Source organism: Hemitrygon akajei, chromosome 23 (assembly GCF_048418815.1).
Source record: "Hemitrygon akajei chromosome 23, sHemAka1.3, whole genome shotgun sequence".
In the NCBI taxonomy this organism is placed as follows: Eukaryota; Metazoa; Chordata; class Chondrichthyes; order Myliobatiformes; family Dasyatidae; genus Hemitrygon; species Hemitrygon akajei.
In genome coordinates, this window is record NC_133146.1 from 24,387,272 (window position 1) to 24,407,265 (window position 19,994).

At 42.2% G+C, this 19,994-nt stretch overlaps 1 protein-coding gene across 7 annotated transcripts in view; it reads left to right on the forward strand.

The window, feature by feature from the left end:
- LOC140715275 (catenin alpha-3-like) overlaps nt 1–19,994 on the forward strand; it is a 1,577,100-nt gene that overhangs the window by 1,159,263 nt on the left and 397,843 nt on the right. For 6 of the 7 annotated variants that reach the window (XM_073027216.1, XM_073027218.1, XM_073027219.1 and 3 more), the window contains one exon: nt 15,742–15,898. In XM_073027216.1, the coding sequence (XP_072883317.1) occupies nt 15,742–15,898 (157 nt within the window). Of the gene's footprint in view, nt 1–11,109; nt 11,193–15,741; nt 15,899–19,994 lie in introns of those variants that run through there. The other variant, XM_073027223.1, reaches the window with a different exon arrangement.

Consider the following 19,994-nt stretch of genomic DNA (forward strand, 5'->3'; position numbering starts at 1 on the left):
GCCACAGCCAACTCCGAGTCCGTCCGAAAACTTCGAGGCTCTGACACCGAGCGCCATCTCTGCCAAGTGCTTCAACCCCGGCACCGGCCGCCAAGTAACAGGCAAAGCTGAGGATTTGGGGCCTTCCTCCCGGAGATTTCTCCAATTGCACAGTAGCAGCGGCAGTGAAACAGGCATTTCAAAAGTTCCACCAGATGTTCCTCCGTGCTTCACCCGTCCATCTCCATCAAATCAGGATTGTACACGGCCCCTACTTACAGATAACAGATATTCATTCCTGGAGTGGCCAATGCACGCTGTGTCATGCCGCCATCTTGAAGAATTATGTGAGTGGGAGTTCTGTTAGGAGGTACCTAATAAAGCGACCACTGAGCATATCCTTATCTATAATTGTGTGGCGCAGACAAGCTCCAATGCAGCATTTAAGTCTGCTGATAATGCCACTGTTGTTGGGCGAATCAAAGGTGATGGCAAATTGACATATAGGAGGGAGACTGAAAATCTGGTTGAATGGTGCCACAACCAATAACCTGTTACTTGGCATCAGCAAAACCAAAGAATGATCATCGACTTCAGGAGGAAAAATCTGGAGATCCATGAGCTGGTCCTCATTAGGCAGAGTGGGTCAGTAACTTTAAATTTCTTGATATTGGTCTATCAGAGGATCTATCCTGGGGCATCACAAAGAAGGTACAACTGAGCCTCTACTTAAGTCTGCATAAATTTGGTATGTCACCTAAACTTTGACAAACTTCTGTAGATGACAATGGAGCGTACCTATCTGGCTGCATCACTCTCTGGTATGGAAACACTAATGCCCAAGAATGAAAAGTTTACAGAAAGTGGTGGACACAGCACAGTCCATTGCAGGAGAACCCCTCTCTTCCATTGAGTGTATTTACATGGAGCACTGCCCCAAGAAAACAAGTTCAAGGATCGTCTCATCCTGGCCATGCTTTCTTTTCGCTACTACCATTGGGCAGGAGCTACAGGAACCTTGGGTCTCACACCACCAGGTTCAGGAGCAAAGTATTATTCAACAACTATCAGGATCCTCAACCAGCATGGATAACTTCACTCATCTCAACTCTGAACAATTCCACAACTTATCAACCCACTTTCAAGGACTCTGCAACTCCAGTGCTCAGTATTATTTGCTTATTTGCCCATTGGCTGTTTGACAGTCTTTATTTATGCTTAGTTGCTCACCAATTCTATTGCAGTTCATTATTTTCTTGTAAATACATGCAAATAAATTGAATCTCAGGCTACTATATGGTGACATAAACACTCTGGCTACTTTATTAGGTGCACCTGTACATGTGTTCGTGAATGCAAATATCTAATCAGCCAATCTTGTGGCAGCAACTGAATACATAAAAGTATGTAGATATGGTCAAGAGATCCAGCTTGTTGTTCAGACCAAAAATCAGAATGGAGAAGAAATTTGATTTCGGTGACCTTGACTGTGGAATGATCATTGGTGCCAGACAGGGTGGTTTGATTATCTCAGTAACTGCTGATCTCCTGGGATATCTGTGCACAACAGTCTCTAGAGTTTACGGAGAATGGTACAAAAAATAAAAAAAAACAAATCCACTGGCAGTTCTGTGGGTGAAAACACTTTGTTAATGAGAGAGGTCAGGGGAGAATGGCCAGACTGGTTCAAGCTGACAGGAAGGTGACAGTAACTCAAATAACCACACATTACAACAGTAGTGTGCAGATGAGTATCTCAGAATGCACAACACGTTGAACCTTGAAATAGTGGAAGACCATGAACAGAGGGTACCTAGGGTACCTAATAAATTGCAGAGGGTACCTAATAAAGTGGCCACTGAGTGTGTCATTACTGTGCCAAAGACTTAAAAGAGTCCTGAATAACTCTTGAGATTGACAATGTTCCTGACTAAGGGCGATTGATGAAACTGCTTGTCAAATTGCTTTTCCCAAGTCTGCAGCTGTGTCAATTTGCATCTGTAATGCTTTTCTGTCAATCAGGACTGTGATCTTAAAGTCCTGTTGCCTTTCAGTGCAGTTTGTTGCAGCATAGATGCCAAAGTAAATTTTGTGTCGTTTGCAGTAGATGGAAAGTTACGCTGATAATCTTTTTGTGATGCATACAGAAGTTTTGCTGCATTCGAGACTATGCTGCTGTCTGTTGTCTTGTGTCTTGTTTTACACACTACTACAATGTGTCCTTCTAATATGAGAAGTATTTTGACTCTTTAGAAGTAGACTTTTATGAGAAATGTTCACCAGTTTACCTTTAACAATGATTCACAGCACTTGTCCTTACTTCTGGAACAAAGCATTAGGAGATGCTCTTTGATGGTAGGTTACTGCCACACTTATGGCTAGAGTTTACTGGCATTCCTAGAACAATGCAAAGTGCTGGAGGAGCTCAGCGGGTCAGGCAGCATCTACAGAAATTAATAAACTGTTGACGTTTCGGGCTGAGACCCTTCATCGGGACTGATGCTCAACAAAGCACATCCCCAATCTACGTCATGTCTCTCAGCTGGAGAGGAGACCACATCGGGAGCACTGGATACAGTAGACGACTAGCAGATTCACAGGTGAAGTGTTGACCCACCTGGAAGGATGGTTTGGGGCTCTAAATAGAGGTGAGGGAGGAGGTGAGTGGGCAGGTGATCCCTGCGGAAGGCGGAGAATGGGGGAGGAGGTAAAGATGTGTATGGTGGTAGGGTCCTGTTGAAGATGGTGGAAGTTGCAGAGAGTGATTTGTTGAATGCAGATACTCATGGGGTGGTCGGTGAGAACAAGAACTCTATCTCTGTTAAGATGGGGTGAGTACAGACATCTAGGAAAAGGAGATGTGGATGTGAGCAGCATCAATGGTGGAGGAGGGGAAATCCCATTCTTTGAAGAAGGACATCACTGATGTCCTGGAAAGGAAAGACCTCATACTGGGACAGATGTAGCGGAGATGAAGGAACTGAGAAAAGGAATGGCATTTTTACAGGAGACAAGGTGGGAAGAGGTATATTGAATATTTATTACTTACATCCTTCATATACATAAGGGGTAAAAATCTTTACATTCCATCTCCATCTAAATGTGCAATGTGCAATTTATAGTAATTTATAATAGTATGTACAACAGGACAGTCAATATAGCATAGAAATACAATTGTATCAGCGTGAATTAATCAGTCTGATGGCCTAGTGGAAGAAGCTGTCCCGAAGCCCATTGGTCCTGGTTTTCAAGCTACGGCACTGTTTCCTGAATGTTAGCACCTGGAATACTGTAGTTTGTGGTTGGGGTGACTCGGGTCCCCAGTGATCCTGAAGACCCTTTTTACACACCTGTCTGTAATTGTCCTGACTAGTGGGAAGTTCACATCTATAGATGCGCTGGGCTGTCCACACCACTCTCTGCAGAGTCCTGCAATTGAGGGAAGTACAGTTCCCATACCAGGCAGTGATGCAGCCAGTCAGGATGTTCTCAATTGTGCCCCTGCAGAAAGTCTTTAGGATTTGGGGGCCCATACCAAACTCCTTCAGCTGTCTGAGGTGAAGAGGTGTTGTTGTGTTTTTTTTTCCATCACACAGCTGGTATGTGCAGACCACGTGAGATCCTTAGTGATGTGTATGCTGAGGAATTTAAAGTTGTTCACCCTCTCAAGCCCAGATCCATTGATATCAATAGGGTTTGGCCTGTCTCCATTGCTCCTGTAGAGCATAACCCGCTCCTTTGTCTATGCAACTCTGAGGGAGAGGTTGTTTTCTTGACACCACTGTGTCAGAGTGATGACTTCTTTGCTGTAGGCTGCCTTATTATTACTTGAGATTAGGCCAATCAATGTAGTGTTGTCAGCAAATTTAATTAGCAGATTAGAGCTGTGGGTGGCAACACAGTCATGGGTATACAGGGAGTAAAGGAGGGGACTTAGTACACAGCCCTGAGAGGCTCTTGTGTTGAGGGGCAGAGGTGAGGGAGCCCACTCTTACCACCTGCCGGTGATCTAACAGGAAGTCCAGGATGCAGCTACACAAGGCAAAGTGAAGGCCGAGGTCTCTGAGCTTCTTGTCAGACTGGAGGGAATTATGGTGTTGAATATTGAACTGTAGTCCAAGAACAGCATTCTCACATAAGCATCCTTCTCCAGATGTGTAAGGATGGTATGTAGAGCAGTGGGTATTGCGTCATCTGTGGATGGGTTGTGTTGGTAGGCGAATTGTAGGGGCTCCAGTGTGGGTAATAGCATGCTGCAGATGTTGTCCTTGACCAACCTGTCAAAGCATTTGTTTATTTTTGCGGTGATTCAAGATAACCATGAGAATCAGTGCACCTATAAAAGATATTCATAGACAGTTTGTCCCCAGGGATGAACAGTTGCCTGGATAGTTTTCTCAATCTCCCTGGGGTGCTTTGAGGCTGCCATGGCAGAGTAAACCTTCAGAAACTAATCTGTAAGATCAGATGCTGCCTCTTGGTGTTCAGGCCAATATTCCTGCTTGAAGTAAAATGTCCATTTTTTTGGTGGGTATGCTTTTGAAAGAAACATCGAATCAATCCCAATCACTAACATTCGGGTAGATCAGGCCATTTAGAGTCATAGAGTACTACAGCACAGACACAAGCCATTCAGCCTATCTAATCAATGCTGATTCTACCTATTCCCCCCAACTTGCACTTGGATCATAGTCCTCCACATCCCTTCCACCTATGTACTTTTCCAAATTTCCTTTGGATGTTGAAATCGAACTCGCAACCATCTCTTCCGCAGGCAACTCACTCCACATTCTCCCAGCCTTTGAGTGAAGAAGTTACCCTCAAATATTTCAACTTTCACCCTTAACCCATGATCTCTAGTTCTAGTCTCGCTCAACCCCAGTGGAGAAGGTCTGCTTGCATTTACTTTATCTATACCCCTTGTAGTTTTGTGTACCTCTGTGAATCTCCCCTCATTCCCTTCTGCTCCAGGGAATGAAATCACAATCTATGCATTCTTCTTTCAATAACTCAACTCCTCAAGTCCCGGCAACGTCCTTGTAAATTTTCTCAGGGTGGAGAAATATCAGAGAACTTAAGATTGGATGGATGACTCTTTCAAAAAGCCAGCACAAGCAAATGGCTTTGTTCTGTGCTTTAGTTTCATATTAGAGTACGGAACATAGAGCAGATACGTCAATGAATTTTGTTTGCAGAGCAATGGAATGTGTCTGTAAATATGCATCACTTATGTGCTGTTCATGAGGAGCGTGGCAAGTAATTACTTATTGTTAAGAACAACATACTTGTTTACAATATAAAGTTGAAAAGTCTACATATGTAGAAAGTACATGATCAGGGATTGGATATGGTACATCACATTACTGTTGAATAATGTTTTGAGGTAACACTGTTACGTTTAGCAAAACCTTAAGTCTAATTTGGCTTCCTTGTACAGGTGAGCCAATTTCATTCTTACTTGGTTACAGGTTGAGTCCACAACTAGAATACTACTCACCCCTTTCTTGGGTTTTACCACAGGTGAGAGGAGAATTTGCACCTTGTGATAAAAGCATAACCCATTGAAGGCATTGAGCCAGGCTTTAAAGTTGAGACCAGATAAAAGCCAGAGAGGTAGAAAATGGGAGATCTGCCAGCATGGAAAATGAGTGATCACTTCTGGGTTTGAAAGGTGTTGCAAGGGTGAGATTATAGTACTGAACACTGAGAATCTAACTCTTAGACATTCTGCATTGTGTTAGGTTATAATGAAATCATGCCTTGCACAGGAAATTGCTGAAAAGTGTAGGAATGATTGAGGAAGGCTTCACACGCAGCATTTAAATTTGCTCCAGTACTTTTTACATGCTCAAATTTGCACAGACTTTAGAAAATAGAATGTAGAACAGTATAACACAGGTGCATGTCCTTCAGAACACAGTTATGCTGAACTGATTGATAAGCTAATGACATGAATCCTGCCTGCCTACACATGGTCTATAATCCCTCCATTTTCTGCAAATTCATGTGCTTGTATAAGAACCTCTTCAATGCCACTGTCTGTATCTGCCTCCTCTACCCCTGCCAGCAATGTATTCCAGGCACCCACTTATTTCTGTGTAGAGAAATGCCCTTCGCACCTTAAATACATATATGTCCTCTGGTTTTAGACATTTCAACCACTAGATAAATATACTAGATGTCTACTTTATCTATACCTCTTATTTTCCTATACACTTCTGTCAGGTCCCTCTTCAGCCTCTGCTGCTGCAGAGAATGTAAAACGATCAAATATTAAAGTATAGGTAGGCCCTTTGGCCCATGATGTTGTGCTGACCTTTTAACCAACATCAGGGAAGGGGAGAGTTACCTGGATTTTCTGATTCAGGAGGCAGTCAAACCCATTAGATCAGCTGCCTCAAATTCGGTCTGTGGTCAGGAACAAGAGGCTGTGACTGTGAGTGAGGCAGGTAGTGGGATCCAAGAGACCGTGCTGGAGGACCCCAGCCCTTGAGCTTGTCCAACAGTCTGATATTCTTTCTCCCTGTGTGGAAGACAATGGGAGCTGTAGAAAGGTTGAGCGACCTAACTGTGGCACCATAGAAGAGAAATATAGTGCTAATTGGGGATAGGATAGGCAGAGGAAGAGACAGAGTTCTCTGTCGAGAGGATAGAGCATCCTGAAGGCTGTGTTGTCTGCCTGGTGCTCGGGTTTGGGACATCTTATCTGACCTGCAGAGGAATTTGCAGTGGGACGGGTAAGATCCAGTTGTCATGGTCCCTGTGGGTATCAACAGCGTAGGTAAAATGAAGAAAGAGGTTCTGCTGAGGGAATTTGAGCAGCTAGGGACTATTTTAAAGAGCTGAATCAAAAAGGTAGTAATCTCTGGATTGCTACCTGAGCCGCATGCAAATTGGCATAGGGTCAAGAAGATCAGAGTAAAATGCGTGGTTCAAGGATTGGTGTGGGAGAAGGGGGTTTGATTTCATGGAAAATTGGTACCAGTATTGGGGAAGGAGGGAGCTGTACCAATGGGCTGTGGATAGGACTTTAAACTAAATAGTAGGCGGGTGGGTTCAACAGATTGGAGAAGTATAGATAAAGTAAAAAAAAAGAAAAGTTTGGATAAACATAAAGAAAAAGGAAAAGATAGAGAAAAATAAAAGTGGAGAGAGGAAAAGTCAAGTGGAAAAGAGTAAAAGATTACAGGGTTTTCAAAGCACAGTGAGTATAAGGGTACTTTATTTGAATGCCCATGGTATTTGAAACAAGGTTAGTGAACTTGTGGCTCAAATCAATACAAAGAGGTATGATTCAGTGACTATTACAGAGGCGTGATTGCATGGTGGAGCGGATTGGGAATTAAATATCCAAGGATATCAGGTAATAAGGAAGGATAGGCGGGAAGGTAAGGGAGGTGGGTAGCCTTTTTAATTAAAAGGGTGATGGTGAGAGACAATATAAGATCTAAAGAGCAGAATGTCGAATCCATCTGGGTAGAGATTAGGAATAGTAAAGGGAAAAAAATCACTGGAGGGAGTTGTCTATAGACCACTGAATAATAACATTACACTGGCAGAAGCAATAAACAGAGAAATGTCTGAGGCATGTAAGAATGAAACAGCAGTTTTCATGGGGGACTTTAATTTGCACATGGATTGGGTGAATCAAGTTGGTCAAGGCAGTCTTGTGGATTTCACTTAATGCATCTGTGATGGCTTTCTTGAACAGCATGTCACTGAGCCTACGAGGGAATGCGCTATCTTCGATCTTGTCCTGTGCAATGACAAGATAAAATTAATGATCTTGTAGTCAAGGATCCTCTTGGAAAGAGTGGTCACAATTTGAATGAATTTCTCATGCAAATAGACGGTGCAATAGTTCAATCTAAAACCAGGATATTATACCTAAATAATGGAGACTACAATGGGATGAGGGAGGATTTGGCTTGTGTAGACTGGGAACATAGTGAGACAGTTGAGGAACAGTAGAAGACTTTCAAAGAGATTTTTCACGGTGTTCAACTAAAGTATATTCCAGTTAAAAGCACAGACTGTAAGGATGGGGAGAGCCAGCCTTGGATAGCTAAGGAAATAAAGGTAGGTATCAAACTAAATGCTCGTGAATACAAAATCACCAACAGTACTGGGATACTGCAAGATTGGGAAAACTTTAAAAAGCAACAAAGCACACTAAGCAAGCAATAAGAAAGGAAAGCTAGATTATAAAGATAAACTAGCACAAAATATAAAAACTGGTAGTAAAAGTTTTGATAATTATATAAAGCTGAAAATGGTGGCCAAAGTGAATGTAGGTCCCTTGGAGAATGAGTAGGGAGAATTGATTTTGGGTATTGAGAAAATGGCCGAGGCTTTGAATGACTATTTTGTGCTGGTCTTCACAGTGGAGGACCTCAATGCAATAGTTATCACTGAAGAGGTAGCACTGAGCGAACTTGTGGACCTGAAGGTAGTAAATCCCCTGGACCTGATGGAATGCATCCCAGGTTACTGAAAAAAATGGCGGAAGTTATAGTAGAGGCTTTGATAATTTAACCAAAATTCTCTGGACTGTGGGCAGGTCCCAGCAGATTGGAAGACAGCGAATATCACACCTCTGTTTCAAAAAGGATGTAGGCAAAAGACAGATGGCTATAGGCCAGTTATTTTAACATCTGTAGTTGGGAAAATGCTTGAAGCTATCATTAAAGAAGAAACGGGCATCTGGAAAGAAATGGATCCATCAGGCAGATGCAGCATGGATTCAGCAAAGGCAGGTCCTGTTTGACAAACTTACTGGAGTTCTTTGAAGTTCAATGAGCGCAGTGGATAGAGGGGAACAGATGGACATTATTTACTTGGATTTCCAGAAGGCATTCGATAAAAGGCACCTAAAAGACTTATCCATAAGATAAGGATGCATGGAGTTGGGGGTGATATGTTAGCATGGATAGAGGATTGGTTAACTAATAGAAAGCAGGGAATTGGGATACATGGGTGTTACTCTGGTTGGTAATCAGTGGTGAGTGGTGTGCTGCAGGGGTGGGTGGTGGGCCCGCAAATGTTCACGATATACATTAACGAACGGGAAGAGGGGACCGAGTGTAGTGTTGCTAAGTTTGCTGATGATACTAAATTGAGTGGAAAAGCAAATTGTGCAGAAGATACAGAGAATCTGCAGTGAGATGTAGATAGGTTAAATGAGTGGGCAAGGGTCTGGCAGATGGAGTACAATGTTGGCAAATGCGAGGTCATCCACTTTAGAAGGAAAAATGAAAGAGCAGAATATTATTTAACTGGCAAAAAAAATTGCAGCATGCTGCTATGCAGAGGGACTTGGGAGTGCTTGTGCATAAATCACAAAAGGTTGTTTTGCAGGTGCAGCAGGCTATCAGGAAAGCAAATTGAATGTTGGCTGTCATTGCTAGAGGGATTGAATTTAAAACCAGAGAGGTTATGTTGCAACTGTACAGGACACTGGTGAGTCTGTACCTGGAATACTGCCTGCAGTTCTGGTCTCCTTACTTGAGGAAGGATATACTGGCTTTGGAGGTGGTGCAGAGGAGGCTCACCAGGTTGATTCCAGAGATGAGTGGGGTTAGACTATGAGGAGAGATTGAGTCGCCTGGGACTGTACTTGCTGGAATTCAGAAGAATGACAGGAGATCTTATAGAAACATATAAAATTATGAAAGGGATAGATAAGATAGAGGCAGGAAAGTTGTTTCCACTGGTAAGTGAAACTAGAACTAATGGACATAGTTCAAGATTCAAGGGAGTAGATTTAAGCCAGAGATGAGGCAGTACTGCATTTCCAGAGTGTGGTGAATCTGTGGAATTATCTGCCCATGAAGTAGTGGAGGCTACTTCAGTAAATATATTTAAGACAAGGTTAGATTGATTTTTGCATAGTAGGGGAATTAAGGGTTTTGGGGAAAAGGCAGGTAGGTGGAGATGAGTCCATGGCTAGATCAGCCATGATCTTATTGAATGGCAGAGTAGGCTCGACGGGCCGGATGGCCGACTCCTGCTCCTATTTTTTTATGTTCTTAAGTAACACTACGATCAGTCTAACCTTTCCGTCCAACATAGAACTTCATTTTTCAATCACCCACGTGGCTATATGAGTTGTTCTAAATGCCCCTAATCTATCTGCCTCCACTATCACCTCTGTCAGGGTGTTCCATGCATCTGTTGTTCTCTGTGGGGGGTGGGGAACTTACCTCTGACATCCCACTGTACTTTCCTCCAATCACCTTAAAAGTATGCCCCTCATATTGCCCATTTCTGCCTTGGGGAAAATGTCTTTGGCTATCCATTTGATCAATGCCTCTTATCATCTTGTACACTTCTATAAAATTACCTCATCCATCACTCCACAGAGAGAAGCCCCAGATCACTCAACTTATCCTCATAGACGTGCTCTCTCATCCCAAACAGCACCTTGGTAAATCTCTGTATTCTCCCTAAAGCTTCCACATCTTTCCTATAATAATGCAGCCAAAACAGAACACAATACTTCAAGAAGACAACTCCGGTTTGTCCAACCTCATTTGGAACATGTGCCCTCTATTCTAGGGATCATCCTCATAACCTCTTCTGCACACTTTGCATTTTGTTTGATAAATTTTCCCTTTGTCACAAGTTTCACACCTTTTTAGGTGCATGCCCATTAAAAACAAAAATGCTGTACATGCTTAGATGAGTAGCAACGATGGAAAGAGAAGAAATATTAACATTTTAGATGAGTAACCTTTCATTATGCTTTCTAAAATCATTCTGGCAACTTTCCAGCTTAAAACAGGAGTACTTCTGCAGTATTTATGATGAGGTTTAGTTGATTCCTTTTACTGAACCTGTACTAGTGTGATACTTTCACTAATGTGTTGCTTTGTTGTTGAAGTTTCTTAATTTTCAGCTAAGTACTATTAGTTTTAATTAAATATGTGCACACATATGCAGAGACTTATGTGAACAAAGAGGTTCTGTTGGAGTACTAAAGTGTAGCCCAATTATATGCGGAGGAAGAATGCCTTGGGATAAATGTTAAATTTGCAGCTGTTAGAGCTATTTTTGGTAGTAATTGCCTGGTAATTGAGCTGTGTAAGTATTGGGGTCATACTCACAGCTCTGTCTACAGTTAAAATCTGCTTTAGTCAGTGGAGGGGAAAATACTGCAAAGTAAAGAAACTGTTGAGCACGATCTCCTCAGTGCAAAACCAATGAAGGAGCAGGTCAGTGCCTAACGAAATTTGTGAGGTATAGTAACTCTGAGTATGTGATGCGTCTTCAGAGAAAGGCAAATGCACTCTCAAGCAATTGGCTAGAACAAGACTTCTCCCTTTCAGGCAGAAGGTTCTGAATCTTTGAAGGTATATGGATGTCCATATTTCTTCTAAGATGTGTATGGAAACCGTGTTGTGGGTATTGCAGCCACAAAATTCATCGTTGCAATGCTAAAACTACAGGCAATGCAAAGATGAAAATTACATTTAGATTCAAGATGCAAGGTTGCTTATTGCCGTTCTTCAGTACTCGGGTGCAAAGGAGAATGAAATGATTGTTACTCCAGATCCGATGCAGCATAAAAAGCACAATAAATAGAAATCTAAAAGCAATCCTATAAAACACAGCGTACAAATACAGTTAAATTTTGCAGTATGTACATAAAATTAACTTGTATATGTGGAGTAATAGTGTGTACTGTACATAAAGTGATCCTAGGTGCAGGAATACTTGAACACAAGGTGACTCTGACAGAAAATGAAAAAGTGACAAAGTGACTTTTGGCAGGAGGAACTCTTCTAGGTTGCAGCAGGACATATAAAAACAATAGCACAGTGACTGTGTCAGTGTAAGACCATAAGACATAGAAGCAGAGTTAGACCATTTGGTCCATTGAGTCTGCTCCGCCATTTCATCATGGCTGATCCTTTTCATCCTCAATCTGCTGCCTTCTTCCCATATCCCTTCATGCTTTGACCAGTCAAGAATCCCTATCAACCTCTGCCTTAAATATTCATAAAGATCTGGCCTCCACAGCTGCCCGTGGCAATGAATTCCACAGATTCACCACTCTCTGGCTAAAGGTGTAGGTATGAGGTGTGGAGTGTAACCGTAAAGTGTATGGGGGAACGAAGAATGCGGAGGGGCTGTGGAGAAGAGTGGGTGATGTGGATGTAGTGCTTGTGGGGGTGATGGGGTGGGTTAATGGGTGGAGGTGTTGATCAGCCTGATGAATACAGTGTTTTGCCTGTCTGGGAGTGTTCATGACATGGTTCACATTATATAGTCAGCTTAGTTCAAGAATTTCTTGTTCCATAACACTATTTCTCCAGCATCCAGCTGACCACAGTGGCGCCAGTGGAAGATCCATGCCCAAAATTGGTCTCCAGTAAGATATACAGCCACACTTCTCTAAATAATGAAGGGCATTGCTCACACACAGAAGGACATCTTCAAGGAGCGGTGTCTCAGAGAGGCAGCTTCCATTATTAAGGATCCCTAGCACCTATTCTTGTACGGGTGAAATGGAACTTCAGATTTCTGTATCTCCCGCCTGCTGGCAGCTCTGAAAAGATGGCATAGCCCAAATGGTGGGGATCCCAGATGATAGATGTTCCTTTTTAAGGCAGTAGCTCTTGTAGATGCAACCAGTGGTGGGGAGGAATGTGTCCATGATTATTGGGCAAAATCTAGTACCCGCTGCAGCTTGTTATGTTCCTGTGTATTTGAATTGCTGTACCAGACCACTATGTACCAGTTATACTTTCAACAGTACATCTGTCAAAGTTTGTTGGAGTGTTTGTGTTGCACGGAGTGACTGAGGAGAACCCAAGTTCAGGACACGGGCACGGAGATTGAGTTGGGGATGCCGGCGCAGATGGGAACGTGGAACAGCAAACAGGAGGAATCTTGTCACAGCTCTGATATGGAGTCTTGACACGGAGATGGGGTTTTCATGGAATATCTTGAAACTGGAGCTGAACTTAGAACTAATAGTACTAAGCAACCAGGAAACAAAGTTATCACATGGGAATAGACCAACAAACTGGCAACCAGCGGTTGTGATACCAGGGTTCTTATACCTCAGTTCTTGATGGAGACCAGGTGTGCTGTCATCAAGTGAATTAGCAGTAAATGGGAAATTAACGATTGGAATCAAGGCATAATCAAAGGAGATTAGGGGCAAAATAGGGGATTAACAATAGGGACCATGACAGTTTGGTGATAAGCTGAAACTCCTTAGCCTTCTAGGATACTGGTGGACTTTCATTATGATATTGATGTGCTGGGCTGAGGACAGGTAATTTGATATGTGAATTCCTAGAAGTTTAAAGCTGCTGAATCTCACCACCACTGGTCTGCCCATGTTAACTGGCGCACATTCACCCTCCAACCCCTCCCTGAAGTGAACGATCAGCTCTTTAGCACCACTCAACCAGATGACCTATATTGCTCTGACATCCCCCATCTGAGATCCATCCGACAACAGCGGCGTCATTGGCAGATTTGAAGGTGGCATTCGAGCGGTGCTTTAGCCACGCAGGCTCGAAGTGCACCTGTGTTGACGGCCATCAAAGAGGAGATGTTGTTACCAGACCTCACTGACGGAGGTTTGCTGGATGAGGATCCAGTTGCAGAGGGAGGCACAAAGGCCCTCGTCCTGAAGCTCGATGAGTTCGGATGGCAGGACTGCTTTGAATACAGGGCTGTAGCGGACAAACAGCGGCTGGACATTAGAGCTCCAGGTGCTCCTGAGCAGAGTGAGGATTCAGAGAGTTCGCACCTGCTGTTGACTTGTTGTGCTGCCAGGTAAATTAGAGCAGATCCAGGTCATCTCTGAGGTGGAAGTTGATGTAACCAGCCTCCCAAAGTACTTCATTGCAGTTAATGTAAGCACTATCAGATGGTGTCACCAGTTCTCCTTCAGCATTGCTACATTAAATTCTATTTTGAAAGAGGTGGGAACCTCAGGCAGCAGGTGTGATAGGCTGAGTTTGTCTGTAAGTACTCCAACCAGTTGCTCAACTGAGTTTTTTAGTACTCAGCCAAGTACGCCGTCTGGACTAGGTATCTTTCGTGGATTCAACCTCCTGAAGGATTCACAGCCATTGCCCTCAGGGATGGAAATTCCAGGGTCACCTGGAGATGAGGAGGCTATTCTGGGTGCGTCGTAATTCTGCCTATCAATGCCTGCATAAAAATCATTGAGCTAATGTAAAACCTCATTTCAGAATGAACTCGGTAGCTGACAGCAGATGATTAGTTCAGAGAGATGAAAAGGTGAAAAACTCATTACTGCAAAACACTTTCAAATTAGTATGCAGATGATGTTGGAGATACTCAGCAGGCCAGGGAGAATCTGGGGAGAGAGGAAAAGAGAGAACTTTTCAGTCAATGATCTTTAATTAGAAATACGTACTGTGGTTCTCTCTCTACACCTGGTGAACATCTTCAACATTATCTGTCATTTGTCTAGCAATCAGGATAGTTTGCCCTTGTGTTATTCAGCCTCCATCTGACACATGTCGTTTGAGTGGCGTACTTGTTTCCAAATCAGAATCGGGTTTAATATCACTGGCCTTTATTGTGAAATTTGTTGATTTTGCAGCAGCAGAACATTGCAACACTTAATCATAAAAACCTGTGAATCACAGTAAGTATATATACAATATAAAATAGTTAAATTAAATAAGTACCGCAAAAAAGTAGTGAGGTAGTGCAAGAAGGTAGTGCTCATAGGTTCAATGTCGATTCAGAAATCAGATGGTAGAGGAGAAGAAACTCTGAATTATTTAGTGTGTCCCTTCTTACAGATGGTAGCAATGAGAAGGAGCATGTCCTGGGCGATGGGAGAGTTTAATGATGGATGCCATCTTTTTGAGGCATTGCTCCTTGAAGATGTCCTGGATGCTACTGAGGGTGGTACCCATGATGGAGCTGACTAAGTTCTCAACTTTCTGCAGCTTCTCCCCTCCCCACGCAGAAGGTGACGCAGCCAGTTAGAATGCTTTCCATGTAGAAATTTGTGAGTGTCTTTGGTGACATCTCAAAGTCCTAATGTAATATAGCTGCTGTTGTGCCTTCTTTAAAGCTGCATCAATATGTTGAGTCAAGGTTAGGTCCTCAGAGATATTGACACCCAGGAACTTGAAATTGTTTACTCTTTCCATTTCTGATCCCGCTCTGAGGACTGATGTGTTTTCCACCTCCTTATCCTTCCTAAAGCCCACAGTGCAAGGTTTTTGCTGCGACACCACTCATCTTGCTCCTGTATGCCTCTTGTCACCATCTGAAATTCTGCCAACAACAGTCGTCTCATCAGCAAAATTTTTTTATGGCATTTGAGCAATGCCTAGCCCCACAGTCATGGGTATATAGAGAGAGTAGAGCAGTGGGCTAAGCACACACCCCTGAGGTGCACCAGTGTTAATTGTCAGTGAGATGGAGATGTTATTTCCAATTAGCACAAACTGTGTTTTTCCGGAGAGGAAGTCAAGGATCCAGTTGCAAACGGAGGTACAAAGTCCCAGGTTTTAGAGCTTTTCAATCAGAACTGTAGGAATGGTTGTGTTAAACACTGAGCTGTAGTCAATAAATAGCATCCAGACTTAAGTATCAGTACTGTCCAGGTGATCCAAGGCCACATGAGGTTGCATCTGCTGTAGACCTATTGTGGCAATAAGCAAATTGCAGTGGTCAAGCTGAGACAGGAATTGTTCTAACCTTAACCAACCTCTCTAAACACTTCTGAGATGTTCCCTGTTCTGGTCGTCACAGGTCATCAATGCTGCTCTGGCTCTTGCTTCCTCCCCAAAAAGTCAAAGCATCCAGAGCAACGTGGAGGTGTACAAGAAGACCTGGGAGAGCCATGTCCATCTCCTGACTGAAGCAGTTGATGACATTACCAGCATCGATGAGTTTCTCGCCATCTCTGGTAAGGCAATGAATTATCTGTACTGGTCACATTTGAGAGAATATGCTAGGGGAAATTAATTGGGGATGATGGGTCTGATTATACTACTTGGAGAGATAGCACAGACTTGATGAGTCAAATGGCCTCCTAAAGCATGAGAAATATAAATGATTGTGATAGATCAGCACCATTTTCTGGCATGATGTCAACCAGGTGAAGAGCTCTCTGAGACAATCCTCACCCTTTGTTTAGTTACGTAGCTCTTCACAGCACAGAGATCCCTCTGAGGTGAAAATGCTCACTGGCTTGGGGAAGAGGGATAAGGCAGGGGACCTGCCGTGAGCTGTTTGTGAATAAGTATTTTGAATAAGATCTAGTTACACCACAAGAAATGTGCCAGGGTACCGTTGAAGTTGTCAAGTCGAGAGGCTGAAAAGAGTTTGCCGTGCTTTCTAGTAGAGGATAAAAGCATGAGTGGGTCTTGTTTAACATTACAGAGGTAAATGTTAGAGGACTAAGTTGTGGAGTGGATTAAGGATTAAAAGTTCAGCACGGGACCTGCTGCAGATTCGTATTCGGCCGGGGGAGGTATGGAATTAGGTGCCTGGGGAACTGAAGAGAATAGCTTTGAATGTTGGACAAAATTTCTAATTATCCGACATGAGGTCATAATTACGTTGCTAATGCACAGAAAGCATGTCTTGTGGCCCATCTAGTCCATGCCAAACTATTATTCTGCCTAGTCCTGTCCACCTGCATTCCTTCTTACCCCTCCCATTCATGTACTTATCCAAACCCCTCGTAAATGCTGATATCAAGCCCACATCCATCACTTCTGCTGGAACCTCGTTCCACACTCTGAGTAAAGATGTTCCCCCTCTTGTTCCGCTTCAAGTATTTCACCTTTCAACCTTAATCTATGACCTCTAGTTGTAGTCTCACCCAACCTCCGTGGAAATGGGTGTCGAACACGGCCTCGGAGGGAGAGGAAGTGAGGAGAGAGGTGGAGATCCAACTAGTCAGTGTTCACGCAAAGCCTGATGGTCTGTGTTATGTTTTGTAACTTCAAAACATTAAATTATTTCAAAGGAAACCTGGGAATGTGGGTCTAGTTCGAGTCTACTTTCAGTGAGGCATGAATGTATTGCAAGGTAGTGTGATGACATGGGCAATTAACAGTTTTATATATACCCCCTAATTAATTTAAATGGACAAGCATGCTTAATCAAACAATATGTACTGTGTGTGTGTATATATATATATATATTACCCAAATGCTATTGAAATATTAAATACACAATACTCTGCCCTGCTTAGCTATAATCTCCAGCTCAATGTAGAATGCATCTCAACTATACACACTGTATATTATATAATACAACTACTATATGCAGACATCCACTGCATAGTAAATTTGAAATTATCCCATTCAGGCCTAAAGAATTATTTGATGTGGAGGATTTCTTAATCTTGTGGGATAATGTCTTCCTAACAAGGGAAGTCAGTCTATTTGGCAGGTGAGAGAACACATTGGCTGTGAAAACAATCTCGAGTTCTGGGACCTTCTCCTTGGTGATTATAGGGGTTGGCTCAGAGACTGCAGCTCCAGACAACTTTTTTTCTCTCTCTCAATCTACTTCAACCCCTTTCTTTTTCTTTCTCACATTCCTTCTCTCTTACACACCATTCTGTTCTTGTTCACATTTTTCTCTCCATCTCTTCCCTCCTTTTTCTTCTACAGTTTGTGCATCTTGATCTTAGGAGGTACATTTAGTTCACTGGAGTATTCTCTAATTAATCCTTCTGTTGCTCCAGTTATATTTCTTCTCTTGGTTTTCTCTTCCACAACATTATCTGATGAATCCTCTGTTTTCATATCTCCCATTGACACTTTACTTTTTTGCCTTCCATTCATCCAGCTGGGCTTTGGTCTTTGAATCAACTTTGACAAGCACCTTTTCATCTCCCACTTGAAGTTCATGCAATAATCTCAATACATGCAGAGTAGAGTCTGGTTCTTTATACTCACAAAAGCCAAATATTTGCAACTTTCCTGAAGTTTCTTTAACTCTCTTCCAGCTAAAAACCAAGACACATTTCACAAGTAACTGCCTGATTAACATAACAGAGGCTTTCTCAGATATGTTGTCTCTAAAAACTGTCGTGTTCGGACCAGTGTTTCCTTCACTTACACAGTTCCTCGAAGAAGCATGGTCCTTCCTGGGTCAATACGCTTTCCAACTAGAGGCACAGAGGTTGATACCAACACCTGTTTGACCTCTCTTGGGCCACAGTTTATGGTGTTCAGCATGGAGACAGTTGTGGTATCATCCAGTACCTTCCTTAATTTGCTTTCAATTGACTTTATTGCAGGGGATGAGACATGCAAATGGTGGATGGACCTCCAATCAAGCTGTAGTTGTCCCAGACAATCACACCCCTGCAATGCTGTTCCTTCTGTTTTTATCACATACAAGCTCAATGTGGCTTGTTGCTTGTTGTATTTCACTGTTACAAATGACATTGCCACAGGAGTTATCTTTTCTCCAGCATAAGTTTTTTTTTTAGATGGATATCTGCAGGCTTCATAACAACATTTTTGAAATGCAGTTCAAACTCATTTTGTAGAATGACTGGAGTAGCCAAACCAGTGACCAATTCCATTTTAATTAATTTGTCCTTCACTTCTGGTGTAAGACATATTGCTTATCTATTATTAGTTTTCACTGAAAATCTCAAGGCTACATAATTCTGTGTCACTTTCATCATTATCAATTTTTTTATCAACAGCATGCAGATTAGTGTCCTTTTTGAAACTGTAACTTGAACTTTTATCTTTTTCTCTTCCCTGTGCAGTCCATTTATTTTTGTCTGTCCAATATGCTCTTTGTATATCTCCTACTTTGTTGCATTTTCTGCAAAGTTTGCCTTTAAATCTGCATTTGTTTGGTGAATGTGAGCCCATAACACATTTTGTTCAGCCAGGCTGGTTTCTGTCTGGACTTTGCAATTTTGTTCATGTTTACTTTCATTCCTGACTGCTACTCAATTATGTCTCTGACTACAGTTTCCATTGAAACAGTGATTTGCACTGCTCTTTTAAATGTAAGCGGCTTCAGTTCAGAGCTATTTTTGAGTGCTTTCTTTTTAAGATTTCACAAACTAAATGATCTCTTATGGTATCATTAAGACCATTATTGAACTGACAATGCTCTGACAATCTCTTCAATTCAAGCATGTATGTTGTAATGGACTCCTTTTCGATTCCACTTATGAAACCAAAAGCATTCTGCAATCAATAATGGCTTTGATTCTGTGTTCCTGCATCACTTCTAAAATAGCAGTAAAGCTCATTTCCTTTGCCTTTAAACCCAATGCACCTAGAAAAATTGGTATTCACTTCTCATTGGCTATTTCATTTGCTTCAAAATACTGTTCCAATAGCTCAGTATACATGAGCCATTTACCCGTTGTGTAATCAAACTGATCAATCTTTCCACTGTAGCTAGCCAGTTCTGCTGTTTTTTTTAATGATTATTATCACCCGATACTTACTCTTTATGAACGCTGAATGCTTCTGTATTATTTTACTTTGTTTTAAACTCAATCGTGTCTTCCCTTCCGAAGACTATCTGCTGCACAGCTTTTTTTAAGCTCGACTGTCTTGCTGCACACACCGGACTGTGTCTTAGTTTTTAGTTAAAAAACTTTTTTTAGTTTTGCTGCATTTGAACCACCTTGGGTTCACTTTAAAAATACCTCATCATCAATGTTATGTTTTGTAACTTCAAAACATCAAATTAATTCAACAGAAACCCAGGAGTCCTGGTATACTAGTCTAGGTCAAGTTTACTTTAAGTAGGGCATGCATGTATCATGTGGTAGCGTGATGATGTATACAGTTGTATTTTTACATAAAACCCTAATTAATTATTAAAACAAACAAGAATACTGAATCAAACTACATCATTACTCAAATATTATTGAAATATTAAACACACAACCAGCTGATTTTGGATAATGGGATCAGTGAGTAGATGAGAGATGGGAGTGGACAAGGACAATCCAAAGGACAATTCTACACGTGTGTGGAATTGCACAGAAGAAGTGTTGGAGG